Consider the following 21,701-nt stretch of genomic DNA (forward strand, 5'->3'; position numbering starts at 1 on the left):
CAGTACTGTACATGGACTGCATCCTCCACTTCAGTTCAGCCCTATCCGACCGGGTGGATCGAGGGAGCAACAACTGGCGGGATTCTCCTCCTTCGCCTCTCCTCTTCTCCCCATCTCCATCCACCTCCACCCGTTGATTGACTCACGAAAACATCAATGCAGCGCCAAGAGAAACAGACTCAACGAGTCTGCACTTCTGCCGTAGTGGACTAATGGGAATGGCGCAATCTGGACAATCCGCGCCGGTGAGAAGAGAAGAGGCAGGGAAGAGACCAATCCGCGAGTCTTATCATTTGGCCAAGATGTAACTAGTCATCGTGCGCCGAAAGACGATCTTCATCACTCACTGTCTGTCCAAAAGGCGGCCTGTCAGCTCCGGACTTTGCTCTGAACATTTTCTTCCGAGGCCGGTCGTCGGCGCCGCCGTGGATAAATACGGTGACTGCCCCAGGCCCGGCGCCGGCGTGGTGCAGGCCCAATTCTTTTCCAGCTCTCTTCTCTGTCCCATATCGATACCCGTGGGTAGTCTCACACCAGAAAACACTACTCAACTCACACTCATGGCCGAGAAGCCCCCCGTCTCGTCTACCCCCGAGGGTAGCGACCTCGAAGCCTCCGACCCGGAACCTCAGATGAAGAAGCTCACCTTCTCGCAGCGCTGGAACCAGAATGTCGACCCAAAACACACCGACCTGATCTGCTTACTGCTGTGCTTCACCACGGGACTCTGCGACAGTAGTGCATACAACGCGTGGTCGTGTTTCTTAGCCATGCAAACGGGTACGCCATCCTTCCTCTGCCTCCTCACCTTATCTCATCTCATCCCCCACTAGTCCTTCTTCACACTAACACTAATCCACTCCAGGAAACACAATCTTCCTCGGCCTAGGCGCCTCCAATCAACCCGCCAACAAACCGTGGGGCTGGTTGAAATCCCTCATGAGCATCGGGTGGTTCTTCATCGGGGCGCTGGTCTTCGCGAACCTGACGCGACGTAGCGGCAACCGCGCGCGGGGCACCCTGGTGCTCTCCTTCCTGGCGCAGACGATCCTGATCATCATCGCGGTGGCCATCATCGAGGCCGACCTGATCCCGCACACCTCGACCGACAGCAAGCTGACGGGTGGCCGGCTGTTCCTGGAGCTGATCCCCATCGCGCTGCTGGCGTTCCAGTCCGCCGGGTCGATCACCTCGTCGCGCGCCCTGGGGTACAACGAGATCCCCACGGTCGTGCTGACCAGCGTCTACTTCGACGTGGCGTCCGACCCCAAGCTGCTGCAGGTGCCCAACGGGAACGTGAAGCGCAATCGTCGGATCGGCGGGGTCGTGTTCCTGTTGATCGGGGCGATTGCGGGCGGCTGGTTGAGTAAGACGTCTGGCGGGATGGAGTCGGCGCTGTGGATGGCGGCCGGGGTGAAGTTGTTGATTGGGCTGGGGTGGTTGGTCTGGAAGGGGGAGACGAAGGGTTGAACCAGTTCATAGGGTGGAGCTGATGGATTGAGTAATGTTGTGGTTTTGATATAGATGTGAATACAGTACATTGATAGAATTCCTACTTGATCACTCGTGTCGATTCAGTGTTAAGGGGTACTGTAGACTTGAGTCATTGGTGGCAGATTATTCTTCCTACCTAATAATTTATCCAAGAGCCGTCAAGACTACAGTACTTCCAACGGAATACACTATGAAGCTATACAAAATCTAGTCTCACATAGCCATCCATAGCCTCATGGGCAGTACCTTCAATCTACCACCAGAGACAAGACTCTTACTTTGCATAATCCAAGTTGATAGAGATACCACACTTCCTCTAACCTTCATAACCCACAATGACATGACCGCCCCACGCTTTTCAATTACGCTATCTCACCACTGAATCCAGTTATAATGTAACTATCTGGGGGAGAACCCCCAGACCGCCCTTTCTTTTCAGCTTCCCAGTAAATTATATCTCAATCCTAGAATGTAACTATCTGGGGGAGAACCCCCAGACCCCCCTTTTTTTCAACTTCCCAGTAACCTTAACCCTAAGTCCAAGTTATTGTATAAGTATCTGGGGGAGAACCCCCAGACCCCCCTTCCTTTCAGCTTCCCAGTCACCCCTCACCACAACAGAGAGCCCCCCTACGCTCACCAACGACCGCTACAATGATAAAGAAACAATAACTACCACAATCAACCTCAACACGCATATATCTACACCCGCGCAACCACTCAGCCACTAACACCACAGAACCCAAGTCAACCCAGCCAACCACCACGAGGAGGGTCACGAGATCCAGTCCACGGTCCCCAACCTGCATCCGGCTTGGAGGCGAATGGATGCCCGTGGGGTAACTGGCTGGCTGGATGCGGCACTTTCCCATAAGCCCCCGGCCTCCACTCAGCCAATACTAGTGGTACCGCAGTAAAGCGAAGACCCCCGGGCCCACTTGAGTTGCACCCATTGAAGTCCCGATGACCGTGACCGTGCCGTGGCCTGGCCCTTCCCCACCTCCTCGCCTCCAACTTTCAACAGATGACCCCTCATTCTCCTCTCCACCACCTACAATGCAGGACTATGCATGTAGCTAGGTAGACAATAGAAACAGACAATAGACAAGAGATCAACCATTCACCCCAAAGGCTACCTCCCTCCATCTCCTGAAGCCCACCAGGGATTGCACCCAACCCCCCAAGTGCAACAATCAACAAAGGAAAAACACCGCACTGAACCCCCCACCATACCAACCGACATCATCACCACCACCACCACTACATCCAATCCCACTCCAACCCCAAACCCAATACAAGAAGAAAAAAAAATCGACGTCATCCAGCGACCAAAAAAAGAAGGCAACCAAGAGCAGAGCCTCCCTCCCCGCCGGACAGCACAAGAATCCAACCCCCCAACCCTCCAAAATTCCAAGCCCAGCCCACAGTACAGCAGAGCCACACACTTAACATACAGACAGTACACATACCAGATAATAACCGTGCATGCAGGACACACGCGCACACCACGTACTCAACATTCCCCATCTGTCGCGTCTATGCTCACGGTCCCTGAAGGAGCTGAGGTCATACTTACTGTATGTACGGACATTCCCCATGAGTCATCGTACAGTACCTGCCCTCATACCCCAAAAGCAGTAGGGGCTGACGTACACCCTATACTATACTGGCAGTACAGGACATGAGTAGTGTCTGTCTGCAGGGTAAGCAGGTACGAAGTAGGTGGTGGGTACAGTCACAGAGTAGAGTACTGTGGTTGACTCTGTTGATTTTGTTAGTACAGTGAAGAGGTGCAGGGATTTGAATTCTTTAAGTAGTATATCTACTACTATACACCGCCTTTCTTATCAAGCTACGTGTCAACTTCTTAAAGCTGTGAATGTATTAAAATTATTAATATATACTAATTCTTGTTGTTTTAAAAATATCTTTAATATTTAAGCCTTTAATACCTGAGCCTACCTCTTTTAAAACAACAAATTTAAAGTACCTTAAATAAGATGACTGTCTGTGAGTTTTTACTTTTTAAAATACCGGCTTAATATATTAACAAATTGCAAATCAACTTTAAATTAGTTATTGCCAAGTTTAATATATATATTAAAGCTAATAAGCTATTCTGAAGAAAGCTAAAGGTGCTAAAGTAAAGCTATTAAAGTTAAAAGTTAATAAAGTTATATAATAAATCTTTAGTTTAAAGTATATATACTGTTTACTTTACTACTGTATTGTTAAAGAGCTTAAACTTTCTATTAAAGCAACTGCTTTAGCCTATACTTTAAAAAAAAAGACTATTTTTAATATAAAGTACTTTATAAACCACCTCTTACTCCGGCTAATAAAAAAGCAAAGTTAGCCTAGGCATTTAAATACTTAAATTAAATATATAATTAGTAGAGTTAAATTTTTTAAACTAATAAAACCTAAATAATCTTAGACTTTTATAAACAGATTTATATAATTTATAAAGCTGGTAAAGAACTTAATAAAATATATTTTTATACAAGTCTACTATATAAATATAGCTGAATATTTTAGATATTTTTTTATAAAAATTATAAAGGGCTATATTTTTTTTGGGAGAAGAACTGGGGCAGTATTAATACTAAATATTATTATAAATATATTATTTTTATAATCTACAGCTATATATATTTTATTAAATATAATAAACAACTACAGCTTTAATTAATATAAGATAATACGCCTAGATATACAAGCAGAGATATAGTCTAAGATTTTTAAAAGTATAGGATTTTTTTAATTAGTTAATCTACTTTTTTGCCGGATTTTAATCTAATTAAGGCTGTATAGAATTAGATAAAGAATTAGCTTAATTAATTCTTTTTTAATAATAAGCAATTATTATATAATTAGCTATAAGAGGTTATACGGGCTGCTTGGAATACTTTACTAAAAAAATTCTTAAAAAAATTAATTAAAAGTATAAAGGTAAGGTGCGAGGCAGTTATTAACACCAAAAATAGCTATACAAAGTATTAATAATTATATATATAGCAGAATTTTAAAGGATTTGAATCCCTGCATCTCTACTGTACTAACAAAATCAACGGAGTCAACCACAGTACGTACCCATACATGGTGAACCTCGCCACCGTGCCGCACGAGGGGCGGAGGGGCCGGGGGGGGGCCATGCCTGCGTGCATGCCGATGCACGGCAGAGGTATTCTGCAGACCTAGGGCTGGGGAGCAGGGGCCGCACCACGCCGGCTACAGCCACAGCCACGGCCACAGCCACAGCCTTCTTGGTGTGGCATCTGTAAGCAGGCGTTAAGCATTACGTTTGAATCCGTACATTGCTACCCTTATGACAGGAAAATTCATTGTATCAGTTGTATACTGTACTGTATGTCTATCAACGGTCAAAGATAGTAAATGTAGGCAACGATGTCTAACCCCACCCCTAAAAAAAAAAAAAAAGAATGATTCAACCAACAGTCCCGGGGCGAAACAGTGATCGCAGAATGGTATCATCAAAAAGACAGATCGAAACGAAGAAAAAAGCCCACAGGAATCGCAGCAGCAACAAACAGCGGAAAATCGCAGGTTACGCCGTGTGAAACTGAACAAGGCACGCCAAAGGAAATCAAATCCCCAGCCCAGAATTAGAAGCCATGCTTGAAAGCTTGAAAAACAATATTCCAGAACGCAAACAGAAAAAGCATTCGCGTGAGAATGATAGACGGAACTGTTCACCCTGAAGATGCACCAATAAGATGGAGTCACCAAACGCGCTGAAATGCATGCCGACCATTAAATCCAAGCAATGTAAGTCGGCAACAACTGCACATGTATCCTGTAATCCTGCGTGATGCGGATAGTGCTGTCAAAAGCTCCCATGTAAATACCAACAAAACCAAAACAGATTAATCAGATAGTGCTTTTAGTAGTCGCAGTCGCAGTCGCAGAGGTTAGGCGGCCGACGGGCGACGGAGAATCTCTTCGCAGTTGGCGTCAAACCGCATGTTCCACAAACGGATGCTGTTCATCAGCTTCTCCGTACTCTCCAGCTCGCGATCCCGGCCAAAGATCGTCTCGACAAACTCACAGCCGGCATTACGGCCCATCGACACAGAGCCCTTGCCCCCTTCCCGCTTGGCCGCCTTCCACATAAACTGCTCACAGGTTTTGAGCAGCTTCTTGAACCGCGCCCACAGGCGTTCCCCGCTCTGCAGGAAATCCTCCACGACCTCCTGCGCCTCGGGGCGCCGGATGCGGTCGAGACACTCGTTGGCTCTTTTCACCTTGCCGGCCAATTTGATCAACAGCAGCCACAGGTCGCCCGCCACGTCCGCCATGGGCGTCGACGCCCCATGCGTGAACACGGTCCAATCGTAGATCCACTTGCCCAGCGAGTTCGCGTCGAATACACTCCCCAGCAGAATGATCGGCATCTCCGTTGGGTCCCAGTTCTTGATCGAGTAGCCCGGGGGAATCCCTGCTCGGGCCGCATCGGCTTCTGTGGCTTTGGGAGCTGGCTTGGAGGTAGGAGCGGACGGCTTTGGCTTGTTGGGCGTGCGGGTGGAGGTGGATTGACGGCGCGCCCGAGATCGCTTGGCCGTGTCAGCATCTTCATGGGCAGGCACCTGGTTATAGTAGAAGTATTGATCAGTGGGTGGCTTGGGCTTGCGGTGAGACGTCGACGGCTTGCGACGCGGAGGACTGGGTTCCTCGCGGAAGACGTATCGCGGCGCATCGCCGTCGGATCCGTCGTCGACCACATCCACAAAGATGGGCCGGGTGGGCGACGGGTGCGACGGGTGGGCGCCGGCATGTTCCCACGGGCCCGCCGCTGGGGCCCCGGACATGGTGCTGCGACGACGAGAATAGCCACCAAAAGAAGCACTTACAGGTTCGTGCTTGCGCGGTGGCGTGCCATATTCTGGCATCGCTTCGTAGAACCCTTGCCCATACCCAGCATACCATCCGGCGGTCTCTTTCGGGCCGGCGTAGCTGGCTTTGCGGTTGTGGCGCTTCGACGGACCGCGCGGCGAGCCGTAGGCATTGGCGAAGGGGGAGGCGTAGTAGGCGTAGTGGGGAGACGTGGGAGGAGAGGTCGTGTAGTCGTAGGACCACCCGGGAGGTGGAGTAGTGTAGTGATACATTATCGAGAAACGTGCATAGGAAGTCGAATCACGCTGGCAATCAAAAATAGGTCGTGGACGAGAGAACTTTTAGAACGCGGGGAAGAATCTCCCGATCGCAAGATATCAAAGGCGCGAATACAAACAGCACAACCCAGGTATATTATACAGGATATCGTAGTAACAAGCCGATCGACGCCGAAGCAGAGGACAACGAAATCGGAAGATTGATGGGAGAGAACCGTCACCGTGGTGCGGTTTCTGAGGGAGAGGAGGGATAGAGCTGTATGTGCCGAGAGTGCATTTGAACGTCGTTCGCTCTATCGAACGCTGAACGGGGCGTAGTTGTTGAAGGCGGCTATGCAGAGAAGCGACCTGTGATCCCTAGAAGACTCTACCGGAGTCCGCGACACAAGTGGCGAACAAGCGATAGCTGCGGTTGAGACTCGCTTGAATCGCTTAGACTTCGTTCATCCAACGGAGCTTGTTGTAGTATTCGTTGTTGTAGTAGAGGTTGAACCCGAACAGGGTGTATGAATGGTGGATGGATGGATAAATGATTCCAAGGGGGGAGCCCAGAGGGAGTGGAGGAGACAACCGGTTTTGTAACCACGGGACAGAATTGCAAGGGTGGACTGGGTGGATTTTGCAAGTGGGGGCTGCACTGGTGGTAACTGGTACTAGTGTCTTAGTCTCGCTTTGGGGGTGGAGGCAGCAAAAAGTGACCTCTCGCGTTCGTGGCCGTTTCGGTCTCGGCTTTACAATACCGTATTTTATGTGGTGGTGATGGTGGTGATGGAGGGATGGGTGCCTTGGGCGCGTTTCAGGCCCAACAACTCCCACTCCCAAGAGGGAGAGAGGGAGAGACAGGGAGGGAGGGAGAGGAAAGGAATGGGAGGGGAGGAAGAAGCACCAATTTGAAACCAGTGTGATGCTGCACTGGGTTTTAGGATTTGCTGCTGCTGCTGCTGCTGCTGCTATGAGAAGAAGAAGCTGATCCCCTTCCAGCTCATTTCCAGAGTCATCACCCACTACACCCTCTTTTCCAGAATCCGACCAAAGTGATCAGGTGGAGAGTACTGCTCCCTTATATACACTTTCCAAGGAGGGGGGAATGGATGACTACATGAATGAATGAAATGCGCAGAATTGCCGCCCACATTGTGCATTGCGGTCACTCTCCATGCCACTCACTCACTGACTCTTACTCATCATGGCGACAGGCTCCCGTCGGACAGAGTCATCTGAACAATTCCATCTACTACAGTACTTGCTACATACGATTATCCCATGTTGGGCATCCCCTCTCCCCCTCCCCTCCCATCTTGGTTGACGTTGCTGAAACAGGAGGAAGGAAGAACAAGATGTTTGTTGCCGCAACAGAGGCAGCGCAGCAGCGCAGCAGCATCCGCCCCTCCACTTATTCGCGTCAACATGGCCGTACATGGCGAACAGTGAGATGTTCGAACCCTCATCACCCTGTAGATAAGAGTCACGCTCTGCGTCATTGGCTGGACGCTTCGTCCAACATGGCTGGGGATTTCCCGCATGGCATCCGATGTACGTACATTACCCTACCGTTGGAGCCTGCAGGAAACGCGATGGAGTTGGCGAGCCGATCCTGTTGATAGTCCTTCATTCGGTCGTCTGGTATGTCAACTAGTCAATGAGTCATGGAGAGACCACATTGCCACGGGTGGCTCAGTCAGAATTATCGTGTAAGCGTTGATAATAATAGTCACCCATCTTCAAGGTCTCAGCATCAGCCCCAAGGCTTCTATATTCCACTGCAGGCAGGCGGGCTGTGGCGAAGATGACGCTGTCGCGCAACCAGTTAGTCTTATACGTGGGTGTCGCAGTCGAGAGATTAATGAATAATCGCAAAGGGTCGAAAGTACGACCTCTCGGGTACATGGGATCGATTAGTCGATTGCTGTAAATAGAGATAGTCCGAAGCCACTACTGTAAGATCCTGTCGAGTGTCTTATCGTTTGGTCTGGTCTGGCTTGGTTTGGTTCCATGGACAGCGGGTGCGGATGAGCCCGTCAACCGGTCGACAATCCATGGATACAGAACTCCAGGCAGGCAGGCATTTCCAGCCCAGTGGAACCAAATGGCATGGATATCTCCTGCTGTGGCCACGAGCACTAGTTGTGTAGTGTAGTGTAGTTGAGTTAAAATGTTGGGCAACTTGGGAGTTCTTTTTGGTCATGGTGGATGGGCGTTACCGCCGTCGCCCAGCAGCTGGGCAGCAACCTGAACCACCCATACTGGGCTGGTTGGACAGACCGCAATTTGCACAGTTGAGCGCGGGAGTCTAAAAAAGAGGACCCTCCTTTCACAATTAATTCTCCGACCGGGCAGATCCCTGATTTTCCTGTTTTTGTTCGAGAAGAAAGAAAGAGTCGGATGGAAAAGGTATCTGAGTTGAGACCGGAGCGATTGGAAACTGCATACAGGATCTGATGTGGTACTCCTGTGGAAAGGGAAAGTGTGGAAAGTACTCCGCGTACTCCAGACTCAGAATCTCGGTTTCCTGACAGGCCTGGCCGAGGCGCGAATGTGATAGGGCTAAGGGCGCCCTCCATGCAGGCTGGACCGCAAACGAGGGTCGCAAATTCACAGGTTAGGTTACAGTGCACTACACTACTACTATACTACTGTAAGAGGAGTATCTTACAGTATTTCTTCTCTCCTGCCCCACCATGCTTCGAGCCATGGCTTAGTGACTATCTTAATCATCAATCCCGACTGGCTCAGATCCTGCCCAATAGCACAGAGCTGCTAAGACTCTTAACCCCCCGGGCGAGTGAGAAAAGCTACGCAATCGGAGTTGCGCAGCCAGTCATGTCCGACAACCCCTGGCAGATAGGTAGGCAGCCCTTTTTCGCTTTGGGGTCTGGTCGCACATGGCGCTCGGGGTCCAAAGCAGGTCGAAGCCCAGATGTGATCATGGTTACGTGGTGGCGCCGAAAGTAGAGGTACTCCGTACCGGTACGGGCGATATGTCTCTCTTCTTCGAGGGTTGTCTCGCTTGCTGGGTCCAACTCCAACATTTACTCGCTATCAAAGAATGCGATAAACGCCATCGCGGCACTGGCTCCACCCATTGGACGGGCAACGGAGACGCGGTCGCGGGATGAGGGTCCGGTGGGCGCACAAGAGCAGAGCGGATCGACTCGGGATTCAGGAAGTATAGACCGTCAGTCCGTCCGTCAGTCAGTCAGTCACCGGGCACAGAGAGGAAACTCCGGATTGCGCAGCGCCAACGGTCCTAATGCATTCAGGAATTCTCCCGAGCGGCAGCAGTGATTACTTCTCAACATGGCTGCTGGCGGCCAACTAGCGCCTACATACTATAGATCACTACTGATTGATAGTCAGACCGGGGGAGGGGGAAGGGTCATCACAAGCGCGAATGTGACCTGCAATTCCCGTCACTGCTCGAGCGGGTGGTGCTCGTTTCTCAACCATTCAGCATTCAATTAAAGCACCGACTGGAAATAGAAGTTCTCTGGAAAGAAAGAAAGAACACGGCACAGCTCACAGAGCACAGAGCACTATCAGAGCTAAATACAAATTAACACTTTTTCTGCACTCCACCCACAGCCCAGGTCTCCACCGGCAGAGTTTTCACTTTTCACCGTCCCTTGCTTGTTTCTCGGAGCCGGAGATCTAGAACTGCGACTGTTGTTATTGTTGTGGTGGTGGTGGTGGTGTTTGTCTATCCGTATATCTCCCAAGTATGTCTGTACGGTAATGTACATACAATACAGAGTAGTCTGTACACAGCCAGCCAAATATTACAACCACCACGACCACCACTCAGCTGTCGACTCCCCTTCTCAGGTCATGCCGATTTTTGATTGATGATTGGACTATCAGTCTGGCTGCGACACGCCAGTTGAAGGCCCCTCAGCTAGGCCTGGCTGTATCTCACTCACTCCGATGTGTACAGATCTCCTCTGCAGCCGACCGATGCCAAAAGACCACACCTCCCTCTCTCTACGCCGTGGTCTCAAACGCGATCCTCCGTCGCCATTCATCTGCCGTGTTTACTTCGCATCCCAGCCACATGCCGATCCCACGCGCGCGCCCTCGCGACTGGAATCCGGGAATAATATGTGGGAGCGAAGTACGTAGCATTGTGTGGGTGACAGATGCATGCCCTTGCCCTGAGCCCTAATCATCAATCGATGTCCAAATACGAAGTGGACCGTTTGTTTAGACACATCAGCAACAAGGCTCAGCAACATTGGCACAGTGAGTCGTACTTCTCGAATCCAGCGGCAATCAGAACCCACTACCCACGGCACAGTTCAAACTAAATCCCTGGGCCCGTAGGCATAGACCCTAACTTATGCACCTCAATGCAATCGACAATCTACCCCGAGAACCCAATCAACTCTACCAGAAGATACCCCAATCCCAAGGATTTACTTTCTCCGAACGGAGCCTGAGTACTTACAGTAGGCAGTCTTCAATCCGAGCACGGATCCAAGCCAACCTGCCAAAAACCAACCAACCAACACCGTCACCCAGTGCTACATAGTACCTATGTACATAGTACAGTACATACTATACCCCAAAAAACCCCCTCCCCTCCCCCCCTCTCTCTCCTCCCAGACGCCATCATCATCCTCATCATCACAATCTCGATACGCTATACAGAGCACGCCCTACGCTAATAGCCGCTGCCCGTTCACGACCACGCGCAACGCTGCCGACACCCAGACTACCTAGTACATAACCCACCCTACCGTGCAAGCGACAGTGACAGTCCAGACCCCCTCTCCTCCCCTCTCCCCCCCTCATCGCCTCATCGCACCGAACTCAACATGTACTATCCCCATTATTCCCTGCAAGCATTCCGACCATCCGCAGTCAAAAAAGTGAGGGGTTATGCACTAGACCAGAAGCACACGGTTGGGTGTAGCGGTCCAGCACTAGAACCCTCCCTGGTCCTGGGGAAATGTGTTTGTCGACGTTGGGTGTTTGACCTCCCCCCCCCCCGCCTTCACTTTTGTCTGCTACATGACCTACCTACCTTTAGGACGGGAGGATAATGTAAGTTCCAAGCGGGGTTTGAGAGTCAAGATGCCAAACGCATCGGTTCTCGGGATAGTAGGTACTGCACTGTACTTCTTCGGCTGTAGACTGGATGGATGGATGGACTAGACTGGACGGTCTACGACGGGACTCAAGTCCAGGTGGTTTGAACCCCGCTTCAACTTCCCCCGGCTTCGTCGTAGATAAACGAAGCTGCCAAGTTCCCTGGAAGGGACAAAGTACGTAACCGAATATCCAATGACATCCCTGAACTCATACTTTCATCCAGGTAAGGTAGCCACCGTACTAGCTAGCTACATTCACCTGGCCCGATATCGGGGTGTTGACTCAATGTATGTACAGTACAGCCGTCCATACCGCTGGGTAGGGCTGTGGAAGTTGGAGTACTATGGAACTACTAACTACCAAAATAAGCACGATAAGTACTGTACAAACTTATCGACAAGGTACCGTAAACTGGACATACACCTAAGGCAGCAAGTATTGACTACTAGTACACTACCCCTCCGGGTTGGGTTTCCAACCCCACCGTTCTTTTGGTGGAGTGTACAGTGCCTAGTGGGCTCCACTTTAACGTCACTCTGAGTTTGACGTTTGAGATCTCATGTTGAATTAGCGTTACATATACGTGTACACGATATGGTTTTGCGAAGTGGGGGCATGGTGTAGCTAATGTCTTCTTCGTGGGTCGGTGGTTCAGTGGGTGGATGAGTTGTGGGCTGAAAGTCCGTAGCAAGGCTGTCTATCAGTGCGTGGCTGGACAGGATGGTGGTAGGATGGATAGGGAGACAGAAGTGTCATCCTCGGTGGAATACCCACTACCTGAGACACCAGATCCTGGCGTTGTCTCGGGTCTGTCGGACTCTGGCTCGTGGAATTTTGTTTGTGTTGGCTGGCTACGCAATCAGAATCACATGTTACTCTCCTGTTTTGTCACTCGTGTTGACTGAGTGGAAAGCAATCAAATCATACACACCTTGAGGATGCTTCTTGTATGGGTCATATGTATGTACACGCATCCTAGGTCTACTGGAGGGTACTATGTACAGTACGTACAAAATCAAAGTCATCTATACTATACAACGAAACCGTGATCCATCGTCAAGCCATATCTACGTACCCCGTCTATTTCCCAGGCAGGCATCGGCATCATCACTGTTACACGATCATATATTCGCCTTCTTCCCGTTTGACCTGCATCACCTCGTGCCACCGGAATCCCTGTCTGCGTGAAGGAGGCAGCGGGGCCTCCGTAGAGAGACCACTCCAGCCGCCCATATCGTCCGCCAGGCTCGCGTTTGCCTTCAGGTGCTGGTTGCCGAGACCTGCTGCTGCGCCGCTGTTGTAGGGATCCCCAGTCTCGGATGCGGGAGGACTTCCCGCCCATATCTTTTCCAAGAGTTCCAGACAGGTCAGATTGTTGATAAACCCGGAATCCTTGGAGAGATACAGACACCGCTCCCGGATGATCGCCCGGTGGCTGGACCGCACGCACTCGGAGCCCGTGATGAACAGCGGCCACAGGAGATACGCATCACACTGGACGGCCAGAATGTGAGTCATTGTCCATTGCACAATTTGCTGGATACGAGGGTGGCCAGACGGCAAATCGGGATGAGCAAGTCGCTCGCTGTAGAGAATCGCGGCGTGGCGAAAGGATTCAGAAATATGAATCACATCATCCAGATGCTGCGGCGCCACCCTGGATTGGCTCGGAGGAGATGACGGTGGCGAGATGTAGGTCGTCGCATGGTGGGGAGACGATGATTCTCGCCGCCCCGAGTCAAACCTCCACGATTCAAGCTTCTGCCGCAGGCAGTGCCATTCGGCCCAGAACAAGGGAGAAGTCGGAGCTGAGCTGGAGTCCCCCGCCTGTGAAGGAATGAACCTCGTAAACGACTCGGAAGGCATACCCGGTGTACTCGTTGAGCTGTACGCGATATGGGGAGGAACGGTGGTTGATGGGGCATGGACTTCAGGAGATACCGAGGTCTGCGTATCTTGGTTTCGACTGAGGAGATTCAGGCGACCAAGCTGCGCAATGAGTTTGAACAGACTGGCATTACATCCAGCCAGATTTTCAAGCCCCCATTCGCCATCCGAAATTGCGGTTATGTCTAGACAAGCTCCCCGAAGTTGGATATCCCGGTCGTTCGTGGTGGCCGTCATAGTGTCGAGCCAGGTGAACATGCGAATAAACCATTTCAATTCTTCGGTCACATGGGCGGTGCCGTTGCATAGCCGAATGGCCAACAACTTGGTCACACCAGCGAACTGGGTCTTGAATTGCGCGACCCCCGTGTCACATCCATGGAAGAGGCATAAGACGAGTAAAGTCGCGAGCACCGAGTCCGATAGCCGTTGTCGCGGATCAGCCAATTCTCCATTCAACGCCTTGACCGCCATACTTCTGTGAAGATGCTCCTCGCGCGCCGAAACTTTGGGGACATCAATACCAGCCTGGGTGTTCAAGGATGCCTCCGTCAAAGCCTGGTGAGCCAATGATGACATTCGTGCGGGCAGGGTACGCTCGGTAGACCTTGTGCCCCGTTCTCGTCTCTGACGCATATTGCACAGAGACAAAGTTGCTATAGCTTCTTGAAGCGATGCGCTTTCCTGCGCTAATCGCAGAACGTACGTGCGAAACGGATTGGTCGGCCCATCGAACGCAACGATCATTGGCGCAATCACTTCAGCATAATAGCTGATCAGGAATCGCAGGCGCGGTGTTCGTCCAATGGAGCGCGCTAATAGCTGCTGAGATAAGGACGGCGCATGGTTTCCAACGACCCAAGGAGTCCTGTCCTGGCCACTCTGCTCAACACGCTCAACGGCTGCTTCTTCAGGATCCGGATCATCCCTGGCCTTTGCAACTGGTATTAAAGTCTGTATTGAGGCTGGCCAGATCGGCATTGCCCATCTCGAAGGAGCCAACGAAGGGGCTGGTGTCGCGTGATGGCGGGCTGACACAGGTAGCGATTCTATACAAGGTAACGAACGGTTGGAAGTGGTATGGTTGTCAGATGACACCGGACCCGAATGCGATTGCAACTGATTCGCAGGTTGGTCTGAACTAGGACGTCTCCTCAAAATAGAAGGTGTGCGACCGGCTTCCGACGAGTCTAACGTAGAAGATTTCGGTCTTCTCTGCGCAGGCGACTCCGATGCAATGGAGTTTGTCGACTGTGTCGAATGTGATGCCCTCGACGCCGCTGTCGCACGAGGCTGCGGTGAGGCTGCAGCTGGCTGAGCCCCAGTCACCGGCAAGGATAGTCCTCGAAGCTTTCCCCGACTGGCCACCCCTACTCCCCATGTCAAAGTGGTCCTATAGCCTGCGCAATCGCGGCCATTGTCCAGACACTGGGAGCAGTACGGCCGTATCCGATCGCATTGACTCGCCTGTCGAGCACAGGTAAAACAGTCATCGGCTGCCTGGCTGATGACTGTTCTCTTCCGTCTTTTCCGCGGAGGTGCAGCGGAGACCGGCGGGGATTTGCGCCCCTGCCCCGTTGGCAGAGGTTCCATCATAGAGCCGACCAAAAATCGTGGACTGGAGGAGAGGTAAGCAGGAACAAGCTCAGACAAGCCAAGTGGAGGTGACCCGGGGTGCGGGGTCCCATGGATGATAGATCAAGCAAGGCAGGAGGTTAATCGCGTGGTCAAGTTGACAATGGCAGGACGGGTGTAGTAGTGGCAGCAGCACCGGCAAAGCTTATATACAGGAACCGACAAGGGATCGAGGTGACTGGGAGAAGTGCAGTTAGATGGTTCGAGATTTTATCACACAAACATATCAGAGATGACCCCCATTAGGCCCTCGTTCTAGCTTGCAATGGGTCCTGGAAAGGTGGACGGGCAGTGAAGGGCAGAAGCGGCGATCGTTGCGGTATCATCCGCCGTTAGGAGATGCCGACCCGGAGAGTAAACTAAACTTATGAACGGAACTTCTTAGTACTTGTTGAGTCTCTGTATTTGTCAAATTAAAATTGCCCCTAGCTGTAGGCTCCATTTCAAGATCCCCGCCGGTTGGTCTTGGACCATGGTTGAAGCTTGAGTAGAGGAAGACAATTGAGGAATAGGAGAACTGATGAATAATGCCTGAGGGAGGCAGCGAGAAGGAAAAGGTGGGTGAAGATGGGGAGGGAGGGGGGGAAGAGGCCCAACTGGGATTAGTGCGGCACATGTTCCCACCGGGCTGGATTCGGGTCTGGCCGGCCTTCTAAATCTATTACTCCTTTGGGGCAATCTTCTGCATCTTCTGCAATCTTCTGCAGCAAGTGGGCTCGTTTTTACACTTCTCGGTCGAAAACCGATCATCGCTTGAGGATCCATTCATTGATTATGCATTCATGTTCCTCTCAACGGTCCCATCGTCGGATATAGGACCTAGCTCGGAGCCATGACAAACCGTTCCAACTCAAACTTCTCCTCCGGGAGCCGTGGCTGCACTATATGATCCATACTGTTGCTATTCACCGGCCTTCTCAGTTTGTGTTTATATTCGTCCCACAATTGCACGAAGCATTTCTTCCCCATCAAGCTGCAAGAGATTTCAAAAACAATATTCCTTGAGTCAGCCAGCACAAAAAAGAACATCCACCGATGACTATCTCCAGACCTACAATGACTCGTAGACGTTGTTATTTATAGTGGTGCGCAACGTAAGTCCTCGATTCTGCCACCGCCTACCCAAGGAGCGCATCTCTCGACGATCGCCATTCATTTACCAACCATGGATTCTATCTCGACGGCGTCGAGGTCAATTGAGACCGACATTCATAACTTGAAAAAGAGCTAGCTGTATCGCTGCAACTGTCCGACTATCCCCAGTCTGATCTACCCACCCACCATCCTTCCCATCGATCAGCGTTTGAGGCCTTCCAGAGCCCGATAATAATCCAGGCCGCGATTCGCATCTCTCCTGGGACAACAACATCTCCGCAAATCCTCCCTACACGACCCCCTATCCTCAAAGTCGCCTATCATGTTGGCGCATGCGTGAGTATATTGCACAAATATTTGCTATTGAATCGTCTGGTATCCCTGTATCCACCGAACAACCCTTTCAGGTCGACGAAACGCACCCAGCCAAGAAACGAATCGCCTCCGTGAAGACTGCTAGCCAGCTAATCTCTCGATTGAGACGCTGTCTCACATACCAAGATGCCGATCCTTCGACCGGGTAGACTCAAATCTTTCGTCACGGCCACGGGCGCCTTGCTCCTCATCTGCACCGTCTATGTGTACTGGGCACCCCCGCCGGCGTCGGTAGTCCCCAGCACGGTGTTCGAGGTCCCTCTCGTCGAACGCCAAAATGCATTCTGGAAGGTCCTGAAACCGATCCTCGAAGAGAATGGGCCAAACTGCCCCTCGCCCGGGCACACCGACGATGCCGGCGCCGTCGGTTTCGACGCCACCTCCACCGATCCTCGCCCCGACCTGACAACCCTCGAAGAAAAGGACCTACATACCATGGAGGAGGCGCATGCGCGATACATCGAGGCGTGTCGGACGTCCGAGAAGCTGCGACCCATCCACTCGCCCGGCACTCGAGGCGTGGTTTCGACGGCGGGCGGAACCTACTTCCCCGTGTTCTTGTCGTCGCTGCGGATGCTCCGACGCTTGGGCTCGACGTTGCCCGTGGAAGTGTACATGAAGGACACCGACGAGTACGAAAAGCAGATCTGCGACGACATCCTCCCCGACCTAGGCGCACGGTGCCTGGTCCTCTCGGACGTGGTCGGCAAGAACGCGATCGAGCACTACCAGCTCAAGATCTTCGCGGTGCTGTTCTCCTCCTTCGAGGAGGTCATCTGGATGGACGCCGACTGCTTCCCGCTGACCAAGCCCGAGGTGCTGCTGGACGCGGACCCCTTCAAGTCCGCGGGGCTAGTGACCTGGCCGGACTTCTGGGCGATGACCGCGTCCCCGCTCTACTACAACATCTCGCGGCAGGCGATGCCGCCGATGTCGGCGCGCGCCTCCTCGGAGGCCGGGGCGTTCCTGGTGTCGAAGAAGACGCACCAGATGACCCTGCTGCTGGCCGCGTACTACAACTACTACGGCCCGTCGCACTACTTCCGGCTGCTGTCGCAGGGGGCGCCCGGCGAGGGCGACAAGGAGACCTTCGTGCAGGCGGCGGCGGCGGTGGGCGAGCCGTTCTACGCGGTCAGCGAGCGGGTGCAGGCAGTGGGCCACGCCAAACCGGGCGGCGGGATCTCCGGGTCGGCCATGGTGCAGACGGACCCGATCGCGGACCACGCGCTGACGAGCGCGGGCCAGTGGCGCGTGCAGGACCCCGCGGTGGCCCCCGCGCCCCCGGCCTTCTTCATCCACGCCAACTACCCCAAGTTCAACCCGGGCGAGAAGGTGTTCGGCATGAAGTGGGAGACGGCGCCCACGCTGCGCGCCGACGGCTCCGACGGCCGCGCCTGGCTCGTCCCCGAGGACACCGTCCAGCGCTTCCGCTACGACGTCGAGCGCGCCTACTGGGCGGAGATCAGGAACGTCAGCTGCGACCCCGCCATCAGCTTCTGGACCTGGGAGCGCAAGGACGAGATCTGCGAGAAGGTCGAGGCGTACTGGGCCAATGTCTTTGCCGAGCCGCACGACGATGATCCGCAATTTGGTTGAGCGCCTGGTCCTTTTTGTCGTGTGATATCAAATGGTTGTTGTCTTTTCTTTGCTTCTGTTCAACCTAACGGACATGTGTTATGAATGACACGGGTTTGGGGACCGTTGTGTACATATTACGTTTAGTCACGATTTTCTTCAGTCATGATACCCTCCCAACGTATAATCTTGTCCCAGAGTGTGGCTTGCACTTTCCATGATAGATGCTAGCAGAATAGTGGCTAAGGATTCGAGCCCCTACATCTGCTGCCATCATATATACAACGGAGCCACCATCATTCTACATGAGTTTCGATGCCGAACAAGAAGTCAAGCCATTCCACACCAGACACTACAAATCCCAGGCAATCACAGCGGAATGTCCAAATCAATCAATCATCATTCAGAAATCGTCATCTCATATCTTTTCAAGCTGATGAAAGAAGCAGGGTAACACGAGAACACAAAATATTATACATAAAGTCCAGCTTCAGGCATATTTCCTCCCTCTAGTGCTTGATCCCCTTCTCCTTGAGTCTCTGCTCGTCCTCGGCCTGGAGTTCGGCGTCGATCTGGGCGCCCTTGGAGGGCTTGTTGCCGTGGAGCTTGGCCTGTTGCACGGTGGAGTTAGTATGACTGAAGTGTGATGGACCAGGGCAAGGGGCAAGGGCAACGTACAGGCTTCGTGGGATCCTGCTTGCTGAGCTCGGCCTCGGGGTCCTTGGTGAAGTTGTGGTGGTGGTCGCTCTCGGGCTTGTTTTCTTGCGAGGCGAGCTTGTTGGCGATGGAGCGTTGGTCCTCTGGTAGTTAATGGGTTAGTATATTCTTGGAGCGGGTGGTGAGGGCGACACGGGAAGAAGAGGGGCACGTACTGGAGTCCAGGTTCTTGTGGCTGTGAGTCTGACCCTCGGCGTAGCGGGCACGCTCGTTCAACTCGGCCTGGGGGACGTTGCGCTGGTCGCCGGCCTCGTAGATGGCGCGGTTGCCGACGCTGGACTGACCGGATCCGTGAGTAGACATGATTGTTGTTGTGTTTAGAGAAAGGGGAAGGTTGATTGAGCTTGATGGATTGATGTTGGGATCGTGAGTGTGTTGTCTGATTGAATGCAGAGAGGGATGGTTGACTTCAGGTCACTTTATAGACCTCTGTCGAGGGCAGGACGACCTAAGTTGGTGATGTCATGGGGGAGTGTCGCTGAGATCATAACCCGGTGGGGAACCGCACCCACTTTCGGCCAGCTCGGTGCCAAAACCGCTTTTTTTTTTTTTCTGTTGCGTGCTGATGATGGATGATGTAGTGCTGCTGCTCTTTTTGTACTCAGCAGCAACCTGTTGCATAATCGATGTCTCTCCTTCCCTCACGTCGCAGTTGACGACATTGGTTGGACCCTGGCTGGTCCCGGTCAGTCTCGGCGGGCTTCGATTGGAATCTTTTCCGAGTCCACGACCAGGGGAAATGGATGGAGTATTCGACTGATCTTGGATCGGATCTTTGCAGTGGGCTTACTCATGCCCCGTTTGTGGTTACTGCAGGCGTGACTGGCTTCTGTTACAGTTTGTGTTCATGAAATTGTTGATCCCCTCGTAGACAAGGTGATATGCTCTGATATCATGGCTGGTGGTTTAGGAGCTCTTTGCTCCGGAGGTAGCGATCTAATGCAGTCTATCCATCATTCCACATTGCATGATGGAGCCTTTCTCGTTGGATTGATCTTACTCAAACAATATATCCTCACGCTCTGTTGTCGTCACTTCTTGCGTTGACAATGGAGCTGTCATGATTGCCCAGTGGCATCCGCAAAGATCACTTTCTCGGTGACCTTATTGTCGGTTAAGTGTCTAGAGAAGCACCATATATACGGTCGAGGTGCCTGACGGGTATGCAACTGAGACTTCCATTACACAGCTGTCACTTGCAAGCATAAGCTCAAGGCTGATGTGTGTTATAACGTATGTCAATTGCTCGAGAACCGGATGCCGAAACTCCGCATCGGCAGACTGTACGCAGTAGGAGTGCATAGTATCAAGTGCACAGTATCGAGTGCATAAGATCAAGCGCACGGAACTCGCAAAGCTGGAACCATAGACAACATCCCAAAGAGAGACAGTGTAGACAAAGGACAGCAAGACCTAGTCGAGATCCTAAGGCATCAGAATCGAAGCCAGCGATAAGTGGTGGTTATCGGCGATAAGAGGCTGTCTATCGATAAAAATGCACCAAAGCGGTTAGTGAGGGGAGGCCGCGGCCGGGCTCCGAGCAACTTTTTGTTCGCTCCGCCTACAATCGACCCTCTGTATACATTCATTCCCACCCCACAAATCCCAACACACACCAAGGAGAAAGACACAATGGTCAAGCGCAAGGAAATCAAAGACACCGACGTCGACATGGGGGGCACGGATCCCCGCGTCGCGAACGACTCCGACTCCGACGAGGTTTGTTTTTGCGCCGACCACTATTCCCCAAACACCGCCTCAAGAAAGAAGCCAGAACGATACTGACGCAAGGCATTTGGGGAAAAGGACATCGACATGGTCAACGTGGACTTCGAATGGTTCGACCCAGACCCGGAGGTCGACTTCCACGGGCTCAAGAACCTGCTGCGCCAACTGTTCGACAACGACGCCCAAGACCTGGACATGTCGGCGCTGTCGGACCTGATCCTGTCGCAAGCCTGGATGGGCTCGACCATCAAGACGGACGGCAAGGAATCCGACCCCTACGCTTTTCTCACGGTGCTCAACCTCCAAGAACATAAGGTCGGTACCCCCCTCCCTTGCCTCTCCCAAAAATCCCCATCCCCCCGGCAAACAAAACTAACCCCATATCCAAAGGACAAACCCATCATCCAATCCCTCACGCGCTACCTGCACCAAAAAGCCACCACCAACCCCGCCCTTGCCCCCCTCGTCCCCCTGCTGTCCGCCGCACAACCCAGCAAAGTCGGCCTCCTCCTCACCGAGCGCCTCATCAACATGCCCGCCGAGGTCGTCCCGCCCATGTACACGATGCTGCAGCAGGAGATCGCCCACGCGGTGGCCGACGGCGAGCCCTTCGACTTCTCGCACTACCTGCTCGTCTCCAAGACCTACGAGGAGGTGCAGTCCAAGCTGGACATGGAGGAGTCCCGCCCCCAGAAGAAGGGCAAGCGGTCTGCCGGACGGACGGATCGGTTCTTCTTCCACCCCGAGGACGAGGTGCTTGAGCAGCATGCCCTCTGCGCCGGCTCGTTCGAGTACTCCCGGAAGCAGGACGATGGGCACTCCGACTCCAAGCGCGCGTTCCAGGAGCTGGGCATCCGGACGAAGGGGAGTTTGATTCTGATCGAGAGGGGCCGGTTGGAGGGGGCGGTTAAGGCGATGGCGGAGTATGTGGGGGCTGGGGGGCAATAGATTTGTGGGGGTTTTGTGGTTTGGGGG

At 52.5% G+C, this 21,701-nt stretch overlaps 10 protein-coding genes across 10 annotated transcripts; 6 read left to right on the forward strand and 4 right to left on the reverse strand.

The window, feature by feature from the left end:
* Positions 1-560: 560 nt before the first annotated feature.
* Positions 561-1,470, forward strand: BO86DRAFT_326295 (YoaK family protein; the record flags this gene model as incomplete). Its single annotated transcript, XM_025668561.1, has 2 exons — positions 561-780; positions 866-1,470. The coding sequence occupies 2 exons, from the start codon at positions 561-563 to the stop codon at positions 1,468-1,470; spliced, it is 825 nt and encodes a 274-aa protein (XP_025522114.1).
* A 3,638-nt stretch (positions 1,471-5,108) lies between these two features.
* BO86DRAFT_27290 (uncharacterized protein) lies at positions 5,109-6,888 on the reverse strand. The gene has a single exon (XM_025667236.1). It carries the CDS (start codon positions 6,618-6,620, stop codon positions 5,427-5,429), a length of 1,194 nt encoding a protein of 397 aa, XP_025522115.1. The 5' UTR covers positions 6,621-6,888; the 3' UTR covers positions 5,109-5,426.
* Positions 6,889-7,669: 781 nt separating this feature from the next.
* On the forward strand, positions 7,670-8,263 carry BO86DRAFT_27251 (uncharacterized protein). The gene has a single exon (XM_025667233.1). It carries the CDS (start codon positions 7,730-7,732, stop codon positions 8,225-8,227), a length of 498 nt encoding a protein of 165 aa, XP_025522116.1. The 5' UTR covers positions 7,670-7,729; the 3' UTR covers positions 8,228-8,263.
* A 1,865-nt stretch (positions 8,264-10,128) lies between these two features.
* On the reverse strand, positions 10,129-10,510 carry BO86DRAFT_27298 (uncharacterized protein). Its single transcript, XM_025667238.1, has one exon. The coding sequence runs from the start codon at positions 10,364-10,366 to the stop codon at positions 10,169-10,171; it is 198 nt and encodes a 65-aa protein (XP_025522117.1). The 5' UTR covers positions 10,367-10,510; the 3' UTR covers positions 10,129-10,168.
* Positions 10,511-11,926: 1,416 nt separating this feature from the next.
* BO86DRAFT_27322 (uncharacterized protein) lies at positions 11,927-12,344 on the forward strand. Its single transcript, XM_025667241.1, has one exon. The coding sequence runs from the start codon at positions 12,000-12,002 to the stop codon at positions 12,252-12,254; it is 255 nt and encodes an 84-aa protein (XP_025522118.1). The 5' UTR covers positions 11,927-11,999; the 3' UTR covers positions 12,255-12,344.
* BO86DRAFT_27325 (uncharacterized protein) lies at positions 12,345-12,739 on the forward strand. Its single transcript, XM_025667243.1, has one exon. The coding sequence runs from the start codon at positions 12,435-12,437 to the stop codon at positions 12,648-12,650; it is 216 nt and encodes a 71-aa protein (XP_025522119.1). The 5' UTR covers positions 12,345-12,434; the 3' UTR covers positions 12,651-12,739.
* Positions 12,740-12,827: 88 nt separating this feature from the next.
* BO86DRAFT_404878 (fungal specific transcription factor domain-containing protein) lies at positions 12,828-14,582 on the reverse strand (the record flags this gene model as incomplete). The annotated part of the gene is made up of 1 exon (XM_025674048.1): positions 12,828-14,582. The coding sequence occupies one exon, from the start codon at positions 14,580-14,582 to the stop codon at positions 12,828-12,830; it is 1,755 nt and encodes a 584-aa protein (XP_025522120.1).
* Positions 14,583-16,719: 2,137 nt separating this feature from the next.
* On the forward strand, positions 16,720-18,497 carry BO86DRAFT_27359 (alpha-mannosyltransferase). The gene has a single exon (XM_025667246.1). It carries the CDS (start codon positions 16,833-16,835, stop codon positions 18,300-18,302), a length of 1,470 nt encoding a protein of 489 aa, XP_025522121.1. The 5' UTR covers positions 16,720-16,832; the 3' UTR covers positions 18,303-18,497.
* Positions 18,498-18,762: 265 nt separating this feature from the next.
* Positions 18,763-19,432, reverse strand: BO86DRAFT_27363 (uncharacterized protein). Its single transcript, XM_025667247.1, has 3 exons — positions 19,154-19,432; positions 18,960-19,081; positions 18,763-18,892 (listed from the first exon to the last, which is right to left on the reverse strand). The coding sequence occupies exons 1-3, from the start codon at positions 19,299-19,301 to the stop codon at positions 18,791-18,793; spliced, it is 372 nt and encodes a 123-aa protein (XP_025522122.1). The 5' UTR covers positions 19,302-19,432; the 3' UTR covers positions 18,763-18,790.
* A 1,134-nt stretch (positions 19,433-20,566) lies between these two features.
* Positions 20,567-21,674, forward strand: BO86DRAFT_373307 (protein-transporting protein BCP1; the record flags this gene model as incomplete). Its single annotated transcript, XM_025670377.1, has 3 exons — positions 20,567-20,717; positions 20,805-21,041; positions 21,117-21,674. Exons 1-3 carry the CDS (start codon positions 20,631-20,633, stop codon positions 21,672-21,674), a joined length of 882 nt encoding a protein of 293 aa, XP_025522123.1. The 5' UTR covers positions 20,567-20,630.
* Between the last annotated feature and the right edge of the window lie 27 nt (positions 21,675-21,701).

This window comes from Aspergillus japonicus (genome assembly GCF_003184785.1).
Source record: "Aspergillus japonicus CBS 114.51 unplaced genomic scaffold BO86scaffold_112, whole genome shotgun sequence".
Taxonomy (NCBI): domain Eukaryota; kingdom Fungi; phylum Ascomycota; class Eurotiomycetes; order Eurotiales; family Aspergillaceae; genus Aspergillus; species Aspergillus japonicus.